The 26,033-nt window shown below is 44.1% G+C and overlaps 2 protein-coding genes across 2 annotated transcripts; both read right to left on the bottom strand.

Annotated features, from left to right (window-relative positions):
• Positions 1-664: 664 nt before the first annotated feature.
• On the bottom strand, positions 665-2,307 carry LOC130387986 (uncharacterized). Its single transcript, XM_056597278.1, has 2 exons — positions 1,621-2,307; positions 665-1,366 (listed from the first exon to the last, which is right to left on the bottom strand). The coding sequence occupies exons 1-2, from the start codon at positions 2,305-2,307 to the stop codon at positions 665-667; spliced, it is 1,389 nt and encodes a 462-aa protein (XP_056453253.1).
• A 17,251-nt stretch (positions 2,308-19,558) lies between these two features.
• Positions 19,559-21,734, bottom strand: LOC130386974 (uncharacterized). Its single transcript, XM_056595896.1, has 6 exons — positions 21,582-21,734; positions 21,394-21,487; positions 20,923-21,261; positions 20,660-20,843; positions 20,300-20,424; positions 19,559-20,075 (listed from the first exon to the last, which is right to left on the bottom strand). Exons 1-6 carry the CDS (start codon positions 21,620-21,622, stop codon positions 19,734-19,736), a joined length of 1,125 nt encoding a protein of 374 aa, XP_056451871.1. The 5' UTR covers positions 21,623-21,734; the 3' UTR covers positions 19,559-19,733.
• Between the last annotated feature and the right edge of the window lie 4,299 nt (positions 21,735-26,033).

Genomic DNA, 26,033 nt, shown 5'->3' with positions numbered 1-26,033 from the left:
AAACAAATCTGAGTTATCGTCAGACCCATCGCTTTGCAGGAACGTTTTGTGTGCTAATCGCCTACAACTGCAGGATTACCCAAAGCTACAACTGACAAAGTTTACACTTAGATAAATACCCGTAAACTCATTCCAATATCGTAAAAAGGTACTAGATTAATTATTAATGTATTTACTAGACTACGTTAGTGTATGTTTTTATGATATTGTATCCCACCTTTTATCATACAATGTGCAATCCTCGTCTCGGCGATTCCGTGGTGAAGTTGAAACACAGACTATAACAGATTATAGGCACAGACTACAGCATAGGCATTGATTTAGGTTTTAAGTCAAACATGAATTTAAATAAAGTCTATTCCATTGAGCAAATGCCAACAACCAGAGAAACAGTTTATTTCAAACCAGCAAGAACGACTTTATTTAAGTCTTGAAAAATGTAAAGTTGAAGATAAAAAATCAATCAAACAAAAACCTTTAAAGTGTTCATAGTGCAACTTGCAATGCAACTTCTTGATGAAAAAAAAATAAAATAAAAAAAATTCTTGTACTCACAAGTGAACGTAGGCCTTTTACGCGATTAAAGAACAAAGATCTGACTCTTGGGCAGATGCGTAAGGGTGGCGCAGTGTACAGAAAAAAAACAGTCGTTCTGTCTCAGGCATCATCTGGACAGTTCTTTTGCGTTCACCTTTAGTAGAACCAGTCTGGACAATATTTCAGGCTTCAGGCTTGTGCGGTGACTTCTGGACACCAACCCGGCTGCAGAAAACACCCTCTCTACGCTTGCAGAGCCACTGGGGATGCTGAAGACGACGCAAGCTACTTTCACCAGACGGGGATATAGCTTGGAGTTTTCCATCCAATATTGAATGACATCAGTGTCAGGATTCTGCCGTGGGGTCGAAAGGAATTTTTCCACTTCTCCTTTGACGTCTTCAGGAGTGCGCAGCTGCTCGCTGAAGTATGACCCAAACAGTCGTGACTTTTTTGGTTCAGAGTCTTCAGACTCAGGGGCTTCAGATGAGGTGTGTGTCGGGTTTGGTGCTCCGAGAGGAGAGTTCATTCGTTCAGTTTCCTCCACAAGGAGGTCGCGGATCTCCCCAAGCCTGTTGCATACATGCTCGTCACGAATTATCCATTCCGTTTTAAAGCGTGGATCCAGTACCGACGCTAGAAGTAAGTGCTTGTCGGTGTAATATCCACTGTAACGAGCTGTGGTGTTGTTGGCCAATGTTTCACTGAAGGCAGCGATGGCCATAGGCAATGCAGCCTCCTTCGTGAGCAGGGATTTTAATTCACTGACAGCGGGCAGAATCATCCCCAGGTTCCCCAACTCCTTCTGCAAGGTGTTTGTGAGGTCTGTCTGCCAGTGGTGTAAGCACTCCAACAAGCTCCGTCAGCTGCCTCACTTCGTTTAGGGTGATGTGAGCTGCAGAAGTCTTCATTTTTGACTGCCACAGTGGGTCTTTATGGAAGAGTCGAAGGACCGAATCAATCATCTGCAGCTGGCCAGATGATTGGTGGCTTACTCCATCTGGTGGTGCAAGCAGTTGTGGGCCGAACACCTATGCGATCCGCCTCTTCGGTGTTCAGTGTGCTCTTCCTCACGCTTCTCACCAGATTTCCGACTTTGGCGAGCAGCCTGGTGACGTTGCTGTGCTCGCTAATGGCATCTTTGATCGCCAGCTGAAGCAGATGGATAGGGCATCTCAAATATAAACTCGAGGCAGTGAAGTAGGTGTATATCATGTTTTCTGCATTGGCTGTAACCGCATCCACTTCCATCTGCGACAGCGCAGGCATATCCTCCTCCTCGTCACATTCAGCGCTGCCATCGTCATCACCAGTCGTGGTCTCTTCCGTCACAGGCAAGATGTTGAAGGCCTTCACCATGTTGCTGGCGCTGTCGGTGACCACCCTTATTACTCGTCCTTCAATGTTCCAGTATTTCAGGACACTCTCGTATATTTGATAAATCCGTTCCGCGGTGTGATGCCCCTTTATGTTGTCACAGCTCAGCAATGATGTGTGTCCGCGGAATGACCCATCAATGAAGGTGGCCACAATTGCTAGGAAGCTGTGCCCCCTTCGGCTGGTCCAAATGTCTGCTGACACCACGAAACCGTCACCTTTTTTCAGTAGGTCTCGCAGACCATCGTTCATCTCCTGCAGGGCATCAGGCATCAGCGTGTCCCGTACCGTGTTGTAGCACGGGGGCGTGTAGCCTGGCTGGGCAGTACTGGCAAAATATCGCGTTCCTTCCCTTCCTCCTTCTGTCAGTGGTTTGTAATCCAGACATATCATTTTAAAGAACGCTTTATCCAGCTGCTTCTTTCGTATGCCTGTTACAAGTGGGGCTTTGGCGGTAGCGAAGAAACTCTTTATTCCTGTGCTTTGCCCTTCAGTCTGCTGCTCTCGCTGTTTCTTGGCCTGAATAAGAAATAATGGAATAGGCCTATTTTAGAACGTTGTATTAAAATACAGGCTTTCATGAACACGAAATGAACATGAACATGAAATGACGTGTCATTTCACTCTGTAGGCATAGGGCCTATTAGCTAAAGGCGGCTACTGAATAAGACAAAGTGACATAGCAGTTGGAGAATCCAAGGGCAGCCAACTGTCAACTTGTATTTAAATTAATCAAAATTATTTAATGAAATAATCGAACTCCAAATAATTAGTCTACGGGAAGTTGTTGTTATTGAGAAGTCAAAACAAAAGGTCTTTGGGGAAATGTTGTACCCAAAATGTTTATCTAGAATTGGCAAAAGAGGAATGTTCACGTTTTGTTGCATCCTGGTGTTTGCGGAGCACCTCCTCGTGTTTTCTCATGATATGCCTTCGAAGGTTAAAATACGAATCTTTGCCCACAGCGATGATGTCGCCACATTCTTCCTCATGCTCTACATTTTCCTCTCGCTTTTTGACCTGAATTTTGCATTTATATGACCTATCACCTTGCTTTTCGAAGTACTTCCCAAACTCCATCTTGCTACTCTCGCGGGCACACGAGTCAGTGTTGCGGGGGGGTGGTGGAAGGGTCTCACGTGACGCGTTTTATCCATCAGGTTGCTTGGATGCTCCCATTGAAACCCATTCTATTCTACGTGAACCACCTACATGTAAGCCGCTAGAAGCAGTTAAAATCGGAGCGGACTGGAGCGGCCTTTGAATTTAAAACCGCTCTGCGCTCCAACTCGCTCCAACCTATTTCTTCCGCTCCGCTCCACCACCCGCTCCACGCTCCGCTCCGCTCACATGCTCTGGTCCATATGCAGGTCAAAGCAACAGCCCACATCCAGAATCACAATCGTTTTTAAAAGATCATCGACAACAACAATGTCAGGTGTATTTGGAGAATCTCTAAGAACATTTTCTAGGGAATTATCATTTAAATTTCTGAACCAGTTAAGTTGTATGCTTTTGTTTGCATGTATTGTGCTTAGTCCATGTATTTTGCGCAGTTCATTCGCTGTGATGTTGACAATGCGATCGTGACGTGCAATGTAGTCCTTTAAATGTGGGACAACCGTTCAATATGTGTGCTGTTGATTCTAATTGTTTATTGGTATGCAATAGGCAGAATGGTTCATGATGGTTTGGAAACCATAGTGAGAGGTTATATTGTGTCGGGAGTGCTTGCAGTCTTGCTTTGATTACAAATTTTAGAATGCCTGCGTTAACAGCTGGATTATGGAGCGCCGAATGTGAAACTGTTGGGTCCACGCACTGGAGGCATGCGAGTTTACCCTGTAGGCGCAGGTTCACCCAGTAATCGCGCTGTTGTGAGTGCAGGTGTCGTAGGATTTCATACCTGTACGTCTGGCTGTCCAGCTTTTTGCTGGAATTGTCATGATGTAGTCGCTTCAGCATTAACATTTGAGTCCATGATTAACTCCTCGCTGACGCTTACCTGTTCTCCGCTTATGTGTATCCAATTTAGCTGTATGTTATTGTTATTACACAAATCATTCAGATCATCTGAGCGCACTCCAAAACCTTTGGCCCTGGTGTCCAGCACGCACCCGGAGCCTACAAACTACGTCCGCCAAGCAAGGAGTAACAGCCACATGATGCAATCAAATAGTGGCAGGGGTTTGAATGAATTCTGTTTTTGTGTTCAACCATTCACAGAAATATTGATTGTATAATTTATATAAAATCAGCAACGTTTTGCCAAATTTACCATGGATACAGCAGAAGGACTATCAGAACAAATTAGATGCCACCTCCCGAATGACCAATCAAATTAAGCTAGCCTTGGTTATGCATTGGCAGAACTAAGAGGGGTGTGTGGGATGATAGGGGCGACATGTTGTGCTTTTATCCCCAACAACACAGCTCCGGATGAGTCGGTGGTCAGGGCGCTGGAAGGATTATAGTGCCTCAGATTAGAGTTGGCGGAGAACTCCGGAATTAATAACCCCTTCACAGGATGGATGGAGAGCCTGTGAGCAGTGAGCGCTCAAGGAGTTCCAGGTGTCATCCAAGAGTACATGGAGATGTGCTAGTAACCTCCCCATGTGAACCGGCCTCGTGATCTACAAGGATTGATTTCAGCCATCTATGACCTTGTCCAAAACCCCCCACCTGTATCCTGCGCACCAATACATGAAGATCACCTGAGCCATTCAGAACCGTGCAAGCCTGCAGACAATCTCAAGATTTCAATGTTGAAATGTCCATGTTTGGGTACAATATCATGACGCATATTTTTTAAATCATTAATTTTTAGTATATTATTGTGTCACATATTTTTGAAAATGATGATTTTCAATGCGTGCTGAAAACATATTGTCATGATTGTTATGATTTTTATGAGGGTATTTTAGGTACAATTTTGATTTGATTGTATTCTGAATGTGGAAACATTGTGGTGTTATGTTTAGAAAGGTTTTATGATCTTTTATGAATACTTTGCGGGAGTCAAAAATATTGGACTTAATACACCACATTTGGCAATCTTTTTCATCACCAGGTTGCAATCCCTGGATGCAGGTTGAAAACCCTGCCTTAGATTAGCGGTGTTTTTTCTAGGTAGCCAAATGTGGTGCTATTCTGATCCAATCGCCGGCACATAATCTCATAGACTAATTAATAGATAAAGGGGACATGGGACAATTTAAGTAATAGAGATGGTATTATTGTTCGCTTTTATTGAGGCTTGGGCAAACCTCAAAGGGGGGATATATGGTAGAAATTAACCTTACATTTTATGATAAACTATGATTATTATTAGGCCTGCCTACATATCATATAGATACTTTAATAGTGGAAAATAGCTGATCACCTTTCCCCTAGATGTTAGGTGCCATGTGGCACCAGTGAGTGGTGCCAGTCTATTCCCATCTGATGTACTCTCTGAAGACAATGCTGACATTTACACGTGTTCATCATCTCTGTTTGTATAAAGATAATATATGTTCAAAAGTCACAGTTGGGACCTAGAAGACATGAGAATATGCTGACATCCACACAGTATGACCCAGAAAAACCATCTATACTTGACCTGGACTCTCAGATTCCTCTTGCTTATAGCTAGTTGTAGTGAATTAGATAAGTCGTTAATAGAAATCCACAACATACTCTGAACTGCTGTTTGGTGCATACGCACAAACAACAGTCAGAGTTTTCCCCCCTACAACCCTTAGGCGCAGGGAGGCGACCCTCTCGTCTACCGGGGTAAACTCCAACACCGCGGCGCTCAGCCGGGGATTTATGAGTATCCCCACACCCGCCCGGCGCCTCACGCCGTCGGCAACTCCGGAGAAGAATAGAGTTGCCAAGGGCCAGAGCTGAGACTGTGCGTGGAGGTAAGCCCCACCAGATCTAACTGATAGCGCTCCACCTCCCTCACAAGCGGCGGTTCCTTTCCCCACAGCGAGGTGACGTTCCACGTCCCCAGAGCCAGGTTCTGCCGCCCGGGTCTGGTCCGTCGAGACCCCTGACCTTCGCTGCCACCCAAGTGGCTGTGCACCCGACCCCAACGGGTCTTCCCACAGGTGGTGGGCCCATGGGATGTAGAGAGGGGGGGTGCCACGTAGTTTGTTTGGGCTATGCCCGACCGGGCTCCGTGGCAAACCCGGCCACCAGGCGCTCGCCATCAAGCCCTCCGTCTGGGCCTGGCTCCAGACGGGGGCCCTGGGCTTCCTCTGGGCCGGGTCACATCTCCTCTTCTTTCGTTGTTCATTGGAGTTTTTGAACCATTCTTAGTCTGGCCCCTCACCTGAGACCACTCTGCCATGAGAGACCCTACCAGGAGCACAAGGCTCCAGACAACACAGCCCTCAGATTCACAGGGACACGCAAACATCTCCACCACGATAAGGTGTCGGTTCCAGGATATTTTACATTAATATCCTGTAACCGACGGTTCCGTCGGTTACAGGATATTAATGCAAAATATTAACGATCAATCGACTAATTGATCGTTAATTCTCGATTAACGATCGACTGAGACAATTTAATCGAATGCCCATCCCTATCTTGCACTGTTCTGTGTGAGCCAAATCACCTTAATGAATTCCGACGGTTATTGTCGTTTGGCATTGATAAAGACTTGACTAGGCTATCTATCTATCTAGGCTATTAATTAACTATTATTCGCCGAAGGCGAAGTGAATAATTGTTTTAGTAGCTGTATACTACACGTGAACACTCCAAAAATTAACAAGATGACACTTTTTGCCGGGATTTATTTGTTTTTGTTAACGGTTTTCTCTTTTTTATTAGTGGACATTTTGTGATGAAAACAATATCCCGAGTTTGATTTCTCAATCATGGGATATTGCCCAATATCCCGAGATAGCGAACCAGGGATGGAAATTAACACCCGCCACCCGCCATTTGCGGGTGGATTTGTATGCTGGCGGGTGAATTGTGTCACTTTGACACATGCAATTCAACCCATGCACACGCTCACACGCCACACTTCGTATTTCTCACGCAGAGAAATCACCAGGATAGCGCCCACCAATTTGGGCCGCTATTAAACAGTGTTACTGGTAGGAATCAAATGGGTTTCCCGTACGTAGGGTAACCAGACGTCGTCTTTTGCCCGGACATGCCCTCATTTTGAGACACTTTTAAAAAATGTGTGGCGGAATTTAAAAATCGATTTTATTAAAGCCTCATACATGTTCTCATTGAATTTGTGTTGCGTTTCTTTGGGTCGTTCGGAAACTAGTTAGGCTACGCCATCCCCTACTCAGTTCTGTTCGCTTTGCATTGGTGGAAGTGAGTAGGGGGCGTGGTTAAGTAGAGCCTTCAGATTGGACGGTTTGACTTACGCAGTTACCGTCGTGTATTAATTTTTTTACCATTATTGTTTTATAGGGACAAACATTAACAAATTTCTCCCACAGGGGATTGATAACGTTCTATCTATTGAACAGAAAGATATAAGACATACTGTATTTTCCGGACTATAAGTCGCGTTTTTTTTGTAGTTTGGCTTGCCCTGCGACTTATATTTCGAAGCGACTTATATGCCAAAATTGTGCGTACATAATCTTCGGCCGCAAGATGGCACCGTCATTCATTAGGCCTACAACTGAACGCTGCAAGCCTACTGCACCACCGAATAAATTATAAATAAACTAGACCGTAGACAAAACAAAAGAGAACACAAAATAAAATGCCGCCAAAAAGAAAAAGCTATACTGCACAATTTAAACTGCAGATTATAAAGTATGCAGCCGAAAACGGCAATCGAGCAACAGAAAGAAAGTTTGGGGTGAGTGAAAAACTTGTCCGGGACTGGCGAAAAGCCGAGGAAACTCTAATTGCGATGAAAAAAACAAAGAAAGCTAACCGGGGGCTGAAAGCCCGACGGCCAGAGATGGAGGAACGAGTCCACAGATGGGTCATTGAACAGCATGCTGCTGGCCGGGGCTTATCAACGGTGCAGTTGCGTCTCCATGCCCAGGTAGTTGCCAAGGAGATGAATATCACTGATTTTGCTGGCGGTCCATCTTGGTGCTATCGCTTCATGCAACGCAACCACCTGTCTATCAGAGCACGGACCACGGTGTGTCAGAAACTGCCACTGTTTAAATGTTTAAAAATAAATGCGACTTATACACCGATGCGACGTATATGTTTTTTTCCTCGTCATGGAGCATTTTTTGACTGATGCGACTAATACTCGGGAGCGACGTATAGTCCGGAAAATACGGTACTTTACATATTTTATCACAGCATTGGCCTACTGAATGCCACAGATATATTTCCAGCATTGGACTGAATGCCACATAAATATATAATTATGTTTTTGCATGTTTGCAACGTTTTAAAGTTCAGGGTATAAAGTTAAAGTATATGCCTCTACTTGTATTGCTTAAGCCAATAGCCTTTTGAGCCAGTGTTTTTTCTGAATATTAGTGTTAAGGGCCAATAATGCTTACTATCATACGTTAGTTACCATGTCTGTGGACACATTTGTATTCAGGCACTAATTAGTTCGACTTATGATGGTGTAGCCATGCATGTTGTTTTATTGTTAATATGTCAATTTGTTTTTTATTGAAAATACTTTGTATAGATGCATTATCCCCAAACTTGTCATCGTAACACCTTTGACATTAACGTGGCAGAAACCTGTGTATTGTTTATCATATGCGGTAAGAGTGTAACATTTTCAACTCAGTTCCTTGGTAGCACCTACTTACAGTAAGAATCGCTTCTGATGGAAAAAATGATGTGCATGAAAAACACTTTTCTTATCTATTATATTGTTTAAAATGCCATGCCGCAATCTGCCCATGGGAGCATCTTTGTGGTCATTCGCAAACCAATGAGTCCACTCGATGAATGAGAGATGGCTCTTTAGTGTCCTCTCTGTGAGGTATCCCTGCAGTCTCCACATCTGGGATTTGTAGGCTGACCAAGGCCTGACCATGTACCTCCAAATCAACAAATTACACTCACAGACTGGTGGCAGAGACGTTACCATGGAATTGTTTCCGGAAATAAATTATAAAATAACATAAAAATCTTTAAAAATAAATGTTGTCATTCTGATAGTAGTAGTAGTTGCCAATGTTGGGCTGCTACTTACCTCAGGTACACAGCAAAAAGTCCAGTGTTGAATTAACTCCCACAGAGTTGATTTTAACACTTGAGGGTTTATATAGCTCCACACTCTCCAGAGTTAAATTAACACTTTCGAAAGTGATTTGGCTCTCCAAGTACCACCGGAATTAAAATAAAGTGCGTAGGCCTATAACTACATAGAGTTTACACAGAAGGCATTAATATTAATAACACGATTTATTATTCACATAATTTGACTGGACTGAAGCAACCAACTGTCTATAACTCATGTATTGTATTTAAACACTTGCAACGGGATAATACTAACAATTGAACAACTGCCTCAATAGGGCTACCCAGCAAATGGGGATATCATCTGGCATATAACATGCCAGTCAATTTAGTGAGGTTATTAACAAGTATACTGCATTAAAGCATTCACAGCACTGAATATTAATTTTAACAACTGCAGTCAACCAATCATGTGAGGTAAATTGTACTGCATCATTCAAAGAATTGAACATGAATATTTAAATACTGGAGTCAAACAATCCTGTTATAAGTAATCATGCGCAGCAAAGAGAGAAATCATGTGTACTGCGATAACACTGTAATCAAACTATCATGAGTAAGAACAAGTGTATCATAGAAAAACAACGTATTCAGTATTAAAAAATACTGCAGTAAGTGCCATAAGGTCAGAATATAAACTATGTTTAGGTTTGAAGGAGAATGTACTCAGGCACACATTGAAAATTAGGCCTATCATGCTTAGTGGGAGTGTGATGTCTGGGTCGATTGAGGTTAGCTTTAGCCTCAGACTTGGTTCAGTATCCAACCTGCTTCCAGCACACAAGTTGAGGGGGGATGGCATCCCCCTTTGGAATTAAAATGATCAAAATCATCCCCCTTCTGAAACAGCCATCCCCCCTTCCCATCCCCTGTTATTTTATCAATTAATGTGGAAATGTTACCGCTATTTCATTATAGCGGTTTCCTTTTTCAATTCGGCGCAAGCAACGTTACTTTTCCCAGGGACAGATTTGGCAGCGATACTGCATTCTCGGGCAGTATGCTATTGCGCAAGCACGCAGGCGTACTTGCGCAATAGTGCCTTCCCGGACTCTCATTCCACACCGTACGAAACTGACACTGGTAGCGTGAAGCAGTCTCTGCATCTCAGACATCACTTCCGCAGGCAACTCTGTCCCCTTTTCTCCCTTTCATTCCAACCCGTGAGCAACGCTAGTCTCCCTTCTCTTCCGAATGCATTTTTTTAAAAAAATAATAAGAATCAGTTTTTAAAATCCTTAAATGTGATGCATGCCTCCGAATCGTGTGATGCGTCCGATCAGCTGCGTTTTTGGGGATAAATTAAGAGCGATGACATGACAGTAGGCCTAGTCATCGCTCTTATTTGCGACCAAGAGAAGCCTGGTCGCAAATGGAATGAGAAAGCGCACAGCCTTGTCTGAAAGCGCAGAATATTCGCTGCGTCGCTGCATCCTAAAGTCCAGAAATGTCTGGCCTCTGAAAGCAGACTTTCAACGTCTCGTCACAGGACGATTTTGCAAAAATGTTGCTTCCCCTACTCGTCGTCACAGCAGTTAGTCAATGCAGGTTTAAGATGATTGCATATGATGGGTACATGGCCTAGGGATGGGCACGAGTAAACTCGAGTGATCGAAGGAAATCCTCGAGGATCAATCGAGATCGAGTACTCGTTTAATCAAATCTATTTTTAGAATGCAACGCATCTGCAGCAGGAATAGGCCTGATGATGAACGGCAATATTACCAACCAAACATGTAATGCTTATTCTCCATCAAAACAGTCAGCGTTATCAGAGTAGCCTATTCATTATTCATTTTTGCAAACGTTCAAAACACATTTTCCTTACAAAAATAAATAGGCCTATGCGTCTCACAATTTAAATCACGTCGAACCAAGGCCTGTAACAGTTTAAAAAAACCTAAAACGAAACAAGTAGCCTAACCATTGCAAATAATTTAAAGCTGCAAATAAAACGGCAGTAAATGGACTATGGACTACGCGTTGTGATCTTCTCTACACGGCCGGGATTACGGCTGCGTTTTGCGGCGGTTAAAATAGCCGACACACTTGGTTGCTGCAGGTCTGCTTTCCCGAACTCACCGTTGTGTTTCAGGAGCATATGTTGCCGCCTAGTACTTGTAGTAGCTACTCTGGTAGCTCGATTTTGCTTGGCATATTTTACATTTCACCTTATGATCTCCTATTTCTTTAAAGTAGGCCTATTTCAATTATTCGCTGCGCTTTGCTTTAACCGCATCTCTTAACTTTTTTAATTCTGGCGTGCCTGCACACGACACGGAACGCGCCACACAGAAATGGATACATTTCATTTGCTTTGTGCCCACGGCATGCGTTAGTGGCGCCGCACAGAAAATGGATACATTTGCTTCAGAAAACTTTGTTTGTTTGTGTGTATGCAAACTCGAGTTTGCCTGTCCACCAACCGAGTTCATTTGTAACGAGTAGTACTCGAGTTATCGATTCCCCACGCCCATCCCTGATTTTTTTTTTAACGGTTGCTTCAACTTCAAAAAATTGCTTAAAAAAATCGTTCATACTCCGCGTACCACTAGAGGGCGCTCGCGTACCACCAGTGGTACGCGTACCACAGATTGAGAACGGCTGGATTAGACAACTAACACTGCTCCGAGTACATTTTAACTATTTGGGTAGTGTTAATTTCACTCCCTAAAGTGTAAATTATCTACACTGAAAAAATGTAAAATACATTTATTAGATATTTATTCATGAATTTAATATATACTTATGTTAATATTAATTAATTACAATAAACAATATCATTTCAAATAATTTATTTGTGCCAATTCTTCCTTGCAGTCAGTTTAATTACAACATTGTGAATGAAGGTATAATATACGGGGACGCTGGCGAGTCTAACGCCGCTCTGTATGGCTTGTTTTTATTCAGTATTTCCAATATTTCTCACGATTGCATTGAACATTTTGTCTTTTTTTTTGGTTTTTAGTCGTTTAGCTAAGTTTACTAGTTATATATAGTCACTTTTCGCTATTGTCAGTGCGCCAGTTTTCTTTATTTTTACGTGTTTTATACGTGAGGTCGTAGGCTACAGTTGGTGGACGCTGTTGCCTTTTGAACGCTGTTGCTGCTGCTGCTCACCGGAACGTCATTCTGAACATTATTTTTTCGCGATTTTCTTTTTCTTTCTAGTCTTTTAACTTTTATCAGTTTTCTTTTGCTTACTTTCAACACCTTCTGTCTGAAACCCTTCTGGACCTCGGGTCGGACTACAAAGTTAAGTTAAGTAACTGCGTCAGTTTTCTTGATTTATTTATTTATTTCTGAACGTTAAACGTCTGCGTGTTTTGTTTGGTGTTTTGTGCGTGGAGTCGTTCAGCTGTTGGTGGATGACACCTGCTGGCCGGCTAGACTGCTGTTAACCCCCGGCGCCGTCCAACTGGCTTCCCCGTCTCCAGCGTAGCTACAACCGGCTTGCTCCACTCCTCTGCCTCCGCTGTGCTGGCTCTGTGGCTTCACCATAATCGCCTGGATCTACCGCTGGCTTCTTCCGACTGCACAACCTGTGGATTTTAACCTGTTCCTCTGGATTGCGCTATGTTTGACTCTCACGTAACGAGCGCATCTCTGCCGCTCCGTTACTCGGTAACGGAGATGTTACGTCTACGGATCTTCTCAAGGACCCAACCACCTCAGCTTGCATCCCACCAGGACATTCTCAAACGACCAAAATACATCCACCGAGGCTCAGGGCCCCGTTTCCCGAAAGCGTCGTTAGCCTAAGTGGATCGTGAAGTGCGTCGAAAGGGCATCGTAGAGTTTTCACCGCGTTTCCCGAAAGCATCGTGGGGAACGAACGTCTTGAAAACGCTCGTAGCTAACGAGTACTCCAGGGGTGCTCGTAGGTACTCGTAGGACGCTAAGAGCATCGTCAGCTATAGCCTCAGTGGCGACACCATCGGACATTCCGTCTATTGGATGCGTTTTATTAAAACGCATTGCGCCTTTATGTTCTTAGTTTGGTAATTAATAAAGATTATTAATTTATTTATTAATAAAGATGTTAAAATGGCCAAAATAAAACGGGACAGTCCAGAAAATGTTTGCGCAGGCAGGGCACTCAAAATGTGTGAGAGAAAGTGGGGGGATTTGTGCAGACTGACATAGGCTACTCATAAAACGTAGCATAAAATAATGTAAAAAATAAATTAAATTAAACAAATTAAAAAAATATAATAATAACGAAATAAAATAAATTAAAAAAAATAAGAAAATAAAGAAATAAAAAAAATTATAAAAAACAAGCAAAGGAGCAGGCAAAAGGCTGGGATATGGTGGGGATTGGTCACGTTGACGGGAATGTTTAGTGACATGAGGGAGGGTGGAGGGGGTTAAAAAAAAGTCTCAATCACTATTCGACGCGCATGAAAACCAGCCGCGTAGTTATGAGGGAGGCGGAGGCCGTCCTCACACCGATCTTCCTCATCATCGTCATCGTCATCGTCCTCAACGTCCTCCGGTTCAAGCAATGCCACCCCACCCTTAGCTGCAATGTTGTGCAACATAGCCGTCACACTCACACATATCACGGCGCATGACTTGGCCGGAGAAAACTGGAGCCCTCCGCCTGACTTGTGAAGGCATCTAAAGCGTAACTTCCACCTCCCGATCGTGCGCTCAACGATGCACCGGGCCAGACGGTGGGCTTCGTTGTATTCCTCATCATGGACCTCTCCCGGGTTATTCACAGGTGTGAAGAGGAATTATTTAAGGGGGGAAAATGCCGTGAAACGCACAGTGCATTCAGGATAAGGACTGATATATGTCGGTTTAAGCCTAATCAATTGTGTTTTAATGTCTTTAGCATTCATATAATTGCAGTCTATTTTTTTCGTAGGCTACTCTGCTGTTGTCCTTGATGGGGATATATTTTAACCCTTTTTAACACAATTTTCCTGCGACATTCCTGCGTCTCCCCCTCCTAAGGAGCCCATTTCAGCACCGTGTCAGTAGACAGTTACAATCCTACGACGTCGTGAGTGCAGCGAATGCGCGTTCACGTTAAGAGGAGTTTCGGGAAACGCTCCAAAGAAATTGACGATGGATCGCAAGATCCATCGTGAGAATGATCGTACGAGCGTGGATCCATCGTTATCGGGAAACGGGGCCCTGGACGGAATTTTCAGTACACTCACACCAGCAACAAAAACATCCGCTCCTTCTGGTCCACTGGGCCCCGCCCCCCTCCTCGCACAGCCCGTACGGTCAGTCCCGTCAATCACAGTGTACTGTCCCCTCTGCTCAAAGCAACCTGCTACACTCCACTCACCTGTCTGAAACTCTGTCTGCTGAACACCAGATCCCTCAGTAATAAGGCCCTTTTGATAAATGACTTTATTGTTGACCAGAGCCTAGATATTCTCTGCCTCACTGAGACCTGGCAACAACCAAATGACTTCTCCCATCTAAATGAAGTTGTCCCACCAGGTTTTTCTTTTATTAGTAAACCCCGGGTTAATGGGAGGGGGGGTGGCCTTGCTCTCCTCCATCGTGATAACATCAAAGTCACCACTGTCACAGTCCCCCTTCATTCCTCCTTTGAATGTCTAGCTGTAAAACTCTCAGGCCCCAAACCCACTATCATTGTCACCATTTACAGACCACCAAAACCCTCCGCCGTTTTCCTCAATGAATTCTCATCACTACTTACATCTGTATGTGCAATGTCCCCCACTGTTATCCTCCTTGGTGATTTCAACATCCACATTGACAACCCATCCTGTACTTTTGCTAATGACTTCACATCACTTCTGGACTGTCTTGGCATTAGGGCTGCACGATATGGGCAAAATATGATATCCCGATATTTTTTGGCTGAATGGCGATATACGATATATATCTCGATATTTTCTATAGATTGGGTTAGATGTTTTTTTTGTAAGTCAAAAGCCAAATGTGAGATGTTGCAAGCACTTTTATTAAAACATAGGTCAGTATTACTGCAACATATGATTTTTTATAGTTATTTTCAACAGGATTGAGTGAACATGTTTAAAAAAAAAGGGAGGTTTTTCACCTTCTTCACAAAATAATCACCTATGCAAAACAATATAAAGCTGTAGGTTACACACATTAGCTACCATTAAGAGCATTGGCTTCGTCGCATTGTCCTGCGTACTACGGTGAGGGTTTCAGTGCGCCGTAACTTTAATCCCCCGCCCCCTCCCTTCTCCGTTCCATTTGGGAACATGTTTGGTTTCATTTCGCTTGTTTAGTATATTTTAATTAATTAATTAAGAGCGTCACCAGAGGGCGCCCCCAACACATCTGCCGAGCGCCGGCCCTGGTTTCGGGGCAGAAGAAACTATCACGGAGTTTTACGCACGCCGCTGCTGTAAATGGTGGAACAGATTTGTCGTGCTTCCACTTTTAGTCGCAACGGTTTTGCTACACTCTCTACAGATGACCTGCAGCTGCTGCTCATCTGTTTTTTTTTAAACCCGAACTATTTCCACATTATGGAGCCGTTGTTTCTCCTTTTTGAAACAAATTCGTCTCCCGCCGCCGTCTCGTTTTCTTTACGGGTATCATCCATGCTTGTTGTGTTGTGAGGGGGCGGTGGGGGCGGGAATGAGGCGTCTTTGCACACGGCACGTTCGGAAAGACAGAGTGGGAGGGGGAGGGGTCGCGCTCACAGTCTCCAAGGCAAGCGCTGCAGACGCTTGAGGGGGAAACTGACCATTTTAACGCTTATCGATATAAACGATATTGTCAAATCTTGTATCCCCTTGGAAATTATATCGATATATCGTGCATAGCCGATATATCCTGCAGCCCTACTTGGCATCACACAACATGTCAACCTCCCAACCCATAACAAAGGTCACATTCTGGATTTAATCTGCTGCACTGACATCACTCCCACTAACCTTGATGTCATTGATTTCCCCATCTCTGACCACAAAGCTGTACTTTTTGACCTTCATACCCAACTACACAAAACCAAGGAACAACGGACCATCTCCTTCAGAAACATCAAACTTATCAACACCACAGACCTCTCCACCATGATCAGCTCCTACCCCAACCCTCCCCCAGCTTCCTCCCTTCCTCCCTCCCAGATGATTTGGTGCGGGTGATGATCCGGGCGGCTGAGTTCTGAATGATCTGCAGTCTGTTGATGAGTTTGGTGGGGAGTCCGGTGAGGAGGGCGTTGCAGTAGTCTATGCGTGATGTGACAAATGAGTGAACTAGGATTTCAGTGCTGGATTGGGTCAGTGATGGGCGTAGTCTGGCGATGTTGCGGAGGTGGAAGAATGCAGTCCGGGTGATGTTGTGAATATGGGGTGCGAATGAGAGGGTGTTGTCCAGGATGACGCCGAGGCTCTTTACTTTGGAGGAGAAGGGTACTGGGAATCCATCGATAATTATGAGTGGAGCTGGGGTGTGTTGTGATTTAGTGAGGGTGGATTTGGATCCGATGAGCAGGGCCTCGGTCTTGTTTCCATTGAGTTTCAGGAAGTTCCTGCTCAACCAGCTCCGGATCTCTTCCAGGCACGTGATGAGGGAGGTGGGGGGGATGGCAGCGGTGGGTTTGGTGGAGATGTAGACCTGTGTGTCGTCAGCGTAGCAATGAAAATGGACCCCATGGTGACGGAGGAGTGTGCCCAGCGGGAGGAGGTAAGTGGTGAAGAGGAGTGGACCCAAGACTGACCCCTGGGGGACACCCAGTGAGACACCTGAACACCCAGACTTGTGGTTGCTTAGTTGAACAAATTGTTGACGGCCGGTGAGGTAGGATGTAAGCCAGGAGAGTGCAGCACCAGTGATCCCAATACCAGCTAGGCGGTCCAGGAGCAGAGGGTGGGAGATGGTGTCGAATGCTGCGCTGAGATCGAGGAGGATGAGAATGGTGAGTAATCCAGAGTCGGCTGCAAGGAGGAGGTCATTGGTGATTTTGGACGGAAGCCAGATTGGAACGGTTCGTGGAGATTGTTAGTGTCGAGGTGGGACTGTAGTTGTGCGGCAACCACCCTTTCAAGTGTTTTGGAGATGAAAGGGAGATTGGAGATGGGCCGGTAATGGTTAAGGTCAGTTGGGTCAGCACCAGGTTTTTTTAGGATGGGAGTGATGGCAGCCAGCTTGAGAGTGGGGGGTACAGTACCAGTAGTGAGGGAGGAGTTAATTATGTTGGTGATCATGGGGGAGATGGACGGAAGACATGCTTTGACAAGGGAGGTGGGAAGAGGATCGAGCTGACAGGTGGTGGTTTTGGCTTTGCGGATGAGTTCTGAAACGGTCTGTTCTGTTACTAGGGTGAAGTCAGAGAGGGAGCTGATGAGAGGTTGGCCAGAGGTGATCATCCAGGGTTGGTCATCAGAGGGGGTGCGAGATGAGGCCAGTTGTTGGTGAATGGTGTTGATTTTAGAGCTGAAGAAGTCAAGGAACGCAGTGCATTGGGTGGTGGAAATGTCTCAAAAACCTCATACTACTCCAACCTCATCAACACTGGTACAGGCAACAGCAGAGTCCTCTTCTCAACAGTCAGCCACTTACTTCAGCCTCCTAAATCTCTCCCTCCAGACATTTCCACCACCCAATGCACTGCGTTCCTTGACTTCTTCAGCTCTAAAATCAACACCATTCACCAACAACTGGCCTCATCTCGCACCCCCTCTGATGACCAACCCTGGATGATCACCTCTGGCCAACCTCTCATCAGCTCCCTCTCTGACTTCACCCTAGTAACAGAACAGACCGTTTCAGAACTCATCCGCAAAGCCAAAACCACCACCTGTCAGCTCGATCCTCTTCCCACCTCCCTTGTCAAAGCATGTCTTCCGTCCATCTCCCCCATGATCACCAACATAATTAACTCCTCCCTCACTACTGGTACTGTACCCCCCACTCTCAAGCTGGCTGCCATCACTCCCATCCTAAAAAAACCTGGTGCTGACCCAACTGACCTTAACCATTACCGGCCCATCTCCAATCTCCCTTTCATCTCCAAAACACTTGAAAGGGTGGTTGCCGCACAACTACAGTCCCACCTCGACACTAACAATCTCCACGAACCGTTCCAATCTGGCTTCCGTCCAAAATCACCAATGACCTCCTCCTTGCAGCCGACTCTGGATTACTCACCATTCTCATCCTCCTCGATCTCAGCGCAGCATTCGACACCATCTCCCACCCTCTGCTCCTGGACCGCCTAGCTGGTATTGGGATCACTGGTGCTGCACTCTCCTGGCTTACATCCTACCTCACCGGCCGTCAACAATTTGTTCAACTAAGCAACCACAAGTCTGGGTGTTCAGGTGTCTCACTGGGTGTCCCCCAGGGGTCAGTCTTGGGTCCACTCCTCTTCACCACTTACCTCCTCCCGCTGGGCACACTCCTCCGTCACCATGGGGTCCATTTTCATTGCTACGCTGACGACACACAGGTCTACATCTCCACCAAACCCACCGCTGCCATCCCCCCCACCTCCCTCATCACGTGCCTGGAAGAGATCCGGAGCTGGTTGAGCAGGAACTTCCTGAAACTCAATGGAAACAAGACCGAGGCCCTGCTCATCGGATCCAAATCCACCCTCACTAAATCACAACACACCCCAGCTCCACTCATAATTATCGATGGATTCCCAGTACCCTTCTCCTCCAAAGTAAAGAGCCTCGGCGTCATCCTGGACAACACCCTCTCATTCGCACCCCATATTCACAACATCACCCGGACTGCATTCTTCCACCTCCGCAACATCGCCAGACTACGCCCATCACTGACCCAATCCAGCACTGAAATCCTAGTTCACTCATTTGTCACATCACGCATAGACTACTGCAACGCCCTCCTCACCGGACTCCCCACCAAACTCATCAACAGACTGCAGATCATTCAGAACTCAGCCGCCCGGATCATCACCCGCACCAAATCATCTGACCACATCACCCCTGTCCTCATTCAACTTCACTGGCTCCCAGTACACTACCGCATCCAATACAAAACCCTACTCCTCACCTACAAAGCTCTCCACAACCTAGCCCCTAGTTATCTCTGCGACCTCCTCCAAGAATACACTCCCTCCCGCTCCCTCCGCTCAACCTCTGCTGGACTACTATGTATCCCCACATCACGACTCACTTCAATGGGTGCCCGGTCATTCAGCTGTTCAGCACCCAGGCTCTGGAACTCCCTCCCCCCACACATAAAACAGTCAGACACCATTACAACCTTCAAGTCACAACTCAAAACTCACCTGTTCAAACTCGCACACAACGTCTAACTGATCAGTGTTTTGTTTGATTGTTTTTTTCTTTGTTTTGTTTTGTCTTGTTTTTGTTTTATTTATTTCTTATTGCTTATGTTTATTTATTTATTTATTCCACAATGTCTTGTTTTTTAAAAAATGTATGATGACTATATGCTATGTAAGGTGACCTTGGGTGTCTTGAAAGGCGCCTCTAAATTAAATGTATTATTATTATTGTTATTATACAAGCTTTGAATATCAAAAGGTTTATCAAATCTAAGCTCAGACATTTTTAATAGACATCTTTCCACACCTTTTAATAGACATCTTTCCACACCCTCTGTAAATAGCTTATTAGACAAAAAAATAACGTGATCTCCAACCAAAAGTATTCTTATTCACAAGGTGTAAGTGCTCCTGGATGGTTAAGCAGTCTCGCTCTCAATTCTCTAAGTCTGGGCGACTCCTTCATTTTCCCCACATCAATGTTATACACTGTTGTCTGCAAGAACGTGTAAAAATTCACTAGTGCCACATCGTAAGACAAATTAAACACAAAATGTGCTTTGAAAAGTTCATCGCATGCCCCGAGGAAGCGGATTGCCTTGCATGGGATGAGATGCTTATCCATGGTGATGTAGAAGCTGTCAATCTTGCTCTTCTGACTCCCGACCGCAAGGAGGTATGGCTGTCGACCCTGCTGGTTGCGGAGATGCTCCTCCAAACTGCAGCATGACTAGGGTAGAAATATGAAAACTGAACATTAGACACAAGAATTATGTACAGCCACAGAGAAAACAACATTATGGAAGTGATTATTCATACATCTTCTCATTGGCTAGTGCAGGATGGGAATGAAGACTTAATTAAAATACCATCCAATTTTTTAGCAACCCTCATTTACATGTGGCTAAGAAGGTGACGTGACAATTATTATAATCAACGTAATAATATAAATACCTTATGAAAGACAACAAGTCTCTCAACTGCATCAGATGCACTAATTTTTGGAGACTTCAGTCCCCCTGGAGGTGGTGGAAGGAGATGTAACAGCAACAACAGAGAGACCATTTCTTGGTCGTAGGCTGAGGACCAAGAGACACAAAATAATTAACTGAAAACTTCAAATTTAATACTTTTCAAGTTTGAATGAGAACAAGGAGGCATTATGAGAAAGTTTTAAACAGTCATCCATCTATTAGTCACATTTATCCAAAAAATCTGATCAACGCTCAAGAGATACACAGAATAAACAAAGGAAATATTGCAGTTAGAGTTCAACTGCAATTATAGCAAATGCATTAAACAAAAACAACTCACTTGTTTCCTCATCAAGATCATCTCCTTGGGGACTTTCTGCTGACTGCACCAAGTGACGCAACTCTGGTGTTGAAGTGAGCTGCTTAGCCTCTTTTATGACATTTGGCTTGAAGAACAAATCCCATTTCTGAAGAAGCCTGGAGGATGTGTCATCATCAAATAGGAGAGTGAAGTCTTGGTCCACCTTTAAGAAAGAAGATATTCAACAACAGGAAATACTTTCAAATTTCTAGCCATTCTAAAACATCTCATCTCAAACTTACCAATCCTTTTGTATCCAGGAATCTTGGGAAGCTGGAGAGGATATCAACACTTCTGCCTGGGTCATTAACGAGCTTCTGACGGTGCAGAAAGGTCTCTCTCATCTTCTGGAAAATCAGGGAATTGTCTGTGGTATGGTTGAGCAAAGACATGGCCTCTTGGCAAGCATCACCATCAAGCTGCCTTTCAACATGAACAGTTCTTTGGAAATTTGGGCCTCCTGGAGAAGAGCAAATAGCGCTATTTGGTGGCACTGCAGATCCTTGACGAATCTTCCTCTGGACTGTTTTCAGACGCCAAGAAATGTATCCTGTGCTGCTTGCAGAATCATAGAAGTGTTCCTGAAATGAAAAATAAATGAAATGTGTTGTCATACCAGGCTCATGAGCAATCTCACGGAATTCAAATATCAATGTCATCCACACAGTTTTTTATCATTACATGAAAGTGTAAACAATAATAATGACTATTACATAGCCCTTCTTGGAATATGGATCCCTGAGGGAAGGGAACAGCATCACTATCCCATGTGCATAATCCTCTCTGGTTTCTTTAGTGGGAAGGTGCCTGAGAGGAGATATTCAATTAGTAAACGAGTACATTTAATGCAATGACCATGCAGTCATTTGGCACAAATAAAGACAATATGAGAGAAACATACCCATGATTGTCAATCATGTGAGCCACCAGGATGTTAACCATTTGTCTTCTTGCAGCATCTGTCAGGGTTTCTGTTGTTTGGTACTCCTGTAGTACTTCTTCACCTCCGGATTTGCCTCTCAGCACAGCTTCAATCAACTAATAAAAAACAAAAACATGAGAATAACAAACATGCGGATAAACAGCTTTTATCCGCATCCAGATAAAGAGTGTAAAAATGTATTAAGAAGTATTAAGAAACCTGTTTGGCAGACGCAGTATCACGTCAAGCTTGAGTCAGACAGCCCAGAAGCAGAATACAAGGAGCTGTCAGAGAATTCTAAAGGAATAGAAAACATGTTAGTAATTATATTCTGTAAGGTGTAGTGCTTAATTATGCCTGCCTTTATATCTCACCCTGATCTGAGAAAATTGTCAGCACCACATTGCCTTGTCCAACGAGGTCGCTGAATATTTCTTCATCAACTTCTGTCCCTGTTGCATCCTTGTATGTAACTTTAGCATCAGTGGGCAGGCAAAATCTCTCGATGACTAGAAAAGATAATAAGATCAAACTGAATGTGCTTTTTAAGTCAGCAGTGTTTCTTGCCTCACAGCGAATAACTTTCCATTAAATATCAGCACTGTATAATCATTCAATAGACCTAGAGCATTTTCCCCTCACAACCCCCTGCCTCTTAAGTGCAAATTAAAAAATGTATGATTGGCATTTTTTTATTATCTGTATTGGTGTATATTATGCTTTACACTCTATGAAGCACACATTGCAGAACTGACTTTTTGATTTAACCCTATTTATAGTTTAAAAGAGGCTGATAAAGGCATCAGAATACACAACATTACGGAGCTTACAGAATGAGCATTTAAAATAACATGGGTGTGGTTTTAAACCTTTTTCCTAAGCCTTGCTAACCTTTTTCATGGAATTGCAGGAAGTCAAACCGTCCTTCATCCTCCTCCAACTTCACATATTTCTGCTGTTGGCCGTACCTCACCTGGACCAGCATTTTTACTGAGACATGCAAGGAAGGTTGACAAAGTAAATAAACATTTAAAAGGAAGAACGGTAAAAACTAGAATATGTGTGTGTGTGAGGGTGCATCTCACACCTGTACCTTGCTCAAGTCTAGATTGTTTGGCTAGTGTGAGTGCACCAACCGTACTCAAGTCCACTTCCATTCCTTGGCCTGAGCACACTTGGGAGAGGTGTGATAATAATAATTTGCACCTGTTGAGGCAGCATGCTCCGGTAGAGCTGCTCTTTAGCATCGCGCTAACCGGGGCTAACAGAGCCTGTCTCTTCCCGTCCTATTAACTGTACTTATGGGAGAGAGCCCGATTAAATCCGGATATTTTAATAAGTTGGGTGTTATAGGTTTTAAACAACATGTCCGAGTTGTTTGAATGACAAGCTCCGCTAGCCCGATGATAAAGTGCTAACCGGAGCTAACAGCCCGTCCCCGCCCGTCCTATTAACTGTATTTATGGCTATGCCTTTTTCTCTTTTTAATATGACCAAACACAATGGCCAGAGGACCAGCATCCTTTCTTAACTCTTAAACATAATAATCTTTGAGTTTTACATGTTCTAAAATATTCATTAATTGACAGTCCTAATGTTTATTTTCTTGTCTTCTGATTCTTCATTACAGTATGGAAGGGGAGATTTGGAGGTACCTGGTCAGGCCTTGGTCAGCCTACTATTGCATATTCTCGAAGAAAGTTGTCCAATCCCGGGTTGCTTTGAACTCACTTCATTTATTATAAAGTCGTCGGCATGTTTCGGCATGGTAAGTGAAGCTATGCGGAGGGAATTCTAGGAATCGTGTAGAACACGTGTGAGAGATAATAACTCTGGCTACTATGGGCCTCGGGCAGAGGCCCGTGACCCTTCGCGGGTGTCGCTGAAAATCTCTGGCGATCCCCACCTCGTGTCCTCAGATAGAGACCGCCAAGTGGGCGTGGCCTAGTGGGCGTGGCCGGGGTGCCGTAATGGCTTCGGCTTCTTCATATATTTAAAAGGCGCTGCCATCTGTGGCTGGAGCAGCCTCCAATAAGCTCTTGCTCCCCTTGTGGCTATGTATAGTATTTACGGCTTATATGTTTGGTCCTGCTTCATTTTGGTCTATGTGTGGGTAGCTTAGATTCTTAAAATACGTAACACTACAAATCCCAGATGTGGAGACTGCAGGGATACCTCACAGAGAGGACACTAAAGAGCCATCTCTCATTCATCGAGTGGACTCATTGGTTTGCGAATGACCACAAAGATGCTCCCATAGGCAGATTGCGGCATGGCATTTGCCAAATTGTAGAGGTTGAAGCAGTCTTCATTGTGGTCACTTGCCATAACACTGTCATGTGTTTTATCAAAACACCATCGGTAACATTTAAATTGAGGTGATGTGGACGGCTCTTTTTTTTGTCCGATTTTTCCAGTGTTCAGTGCCTGTTTGTGAGATATGCATTGTTTGAAAGATAAGCCTTTGATTTTGTTTGATTTTAATATGCCTTTCATCAACAGTGGTTTGGGGTTTTATAACAATTAAAGTGCTTAACTACTGGTGAACGACGTTGCAGAACATATGGTACAAGTTTGTGTTGATTGCATGGAAAAGGGAATAACCAGTTACAACTTATATGGTAAGAGCCTGGTAATACCATGGAAACAAACAAGGCTGCCTTTTACGCTACAGTTTCAGCTTCCTTACTGGGTAAATTGTTGTGTTTTACTTGGTAACGTCGCAGAATGTACATGGTACAAGTTTGTGATGACTGCATGGACAATGGAATGTATCTATTATAAATGATATGGTAAGAACCTGGTAATACCATGGAAACAAACGGCTTCGTACCCAGTAGTTAAGAAGATGTACCATGACTAGGGATGGGAATCGAGAACCGGTTCTCGTTCAGAACCGGTTCCGAGTCAACCGATTCCTTGGAATCATTAGCAAGCCTGCTTAACGATTCCGCTTATCGGTTCCGGTCGCGGCAAATGCGTCGTGACGTCACACACACGCTGCTTTGATTTGGTTCAGAACGCGACGGGGCGACAAGATCCCATACAAAGTGAACGTAGAGACGCGTATAAGGGCGAATTTTCGCGGGAGAAAACCGGCAACAAGTTTTTGTCGTGATGACAGCTAATCAGCATTCAACAGCGTGATAACTGAGGGACATGTGTAACGTAACAGCCAATCAGCGTTCAGCCGTCAAACTCAGTGCAGTGCAGTCCGGGGTGAACTGCGGCATGGAGGAGAAAGTGATTGTTGCAGTTTGCGACTCCCGGAGCTCTATATATAATAGTATATAATATATTATAATTGTATATATAATATCACGGCCAACAGCTCTGTTGCCTCCGGATGGCCGTAGCGTGGGGAGCTCTCATAGGGATTGGGCTTCTCGGGGTTTGTTTACCGGCATTGCTATGGTTTCCGGTCTTGTGTGTTCCAACGGTTTATTAGGTAGGCCCATCTAATAAATCTCTTGTCTATCAATGCTTCATTTTGTTTATGTCAGTTGAATTTTCTTACAAGTTGAATGCAAATGAGCACTGTTAGCATTCCAAAAGGCACAAGCTCTTACTTGGCTGTTTTCAGTCTGTGTTTTTAGTTGTATGGCACATAATGATGGCATTTGGGCTTAAAAAGCCAAACATATATTTTTTCGTCTAGAACAATTGATTTGAAAATGTACAATTTCCTAATAAAGAAGCACTTCTGATTAGATATTAAAGAGTTGTAATACAAACAAACACATTTATACTTATTTTCTCACCCAATGAGAATCGATAAGAGAATCGATAAGGAATCGGATCGATAAGCAGAATCGGAATCGTGAAATTCTTATCAATTCCCATCCCTAACCATGACTTGTCGTGGATTAACTGAGATATATAACACTTAGACTAATTCAAGAGAGAGAGAGAGTAAAATGAAAACGAGGGGTCCGGAGCAAGAATTGACAAAAGACTTTATCGTGCAGTAAAACAACAACGATAACAGCCGAGTAGGTCTCGAGAGTCACTGCCGTTCACAAACTGCGGCGTCTTTTTATACACACAAACAGAACAGCTTCTCCTTGAGGTGTCTGCCTCCATTCAGTCATAAATCCACTTTAACCTGAATGGTCAGAAAATAGACAACAAATGGTCTGCAAAGATAGCCCTGCTCCTTTTGGGGGGGGCTCCATCTGTTCTAAACCCAGACACTTAGGCACCGTGTGTTTTCCACTAATATATATAAAAGACCTCATAATAATCACAGTTCACCATAGAATATAATCATTAATTTCTACCACAGACTCTAGAGGAAAACTGCTCCTGCAGAGGTTGTTACCAGGTAAGTAATTCCATAGTGGTAAATCAAATAAACCCTTTCGAAATGGGTGTAGCTATGAATAATAACTAAGAAAAAGTGATTTATTGGAAAGTACTATGCTAATTTCT

The sequence above is a fragment of the Gadus chalcogrammus genome, chromosome 8 (genome assembly GCF_026213295.1).
Source record: "Gadus chalcogrammus isolate NIFS_2021 chromosome 8, NIFS_Gcha_1.0, whole genome shotgun sequence".
Classification (NCBI taxonomy): domain Eukaryota; kingdom Metazoa; phylum Chordata; class Actinopteri; order Gadiformes; family Gadidae; genus Gadus; species Gadus chalcogrammus.
Note: the sequence above shows the minus strand (reverse complement) of the source record. Positions and strands in the feature narration are given on the sequence as shown.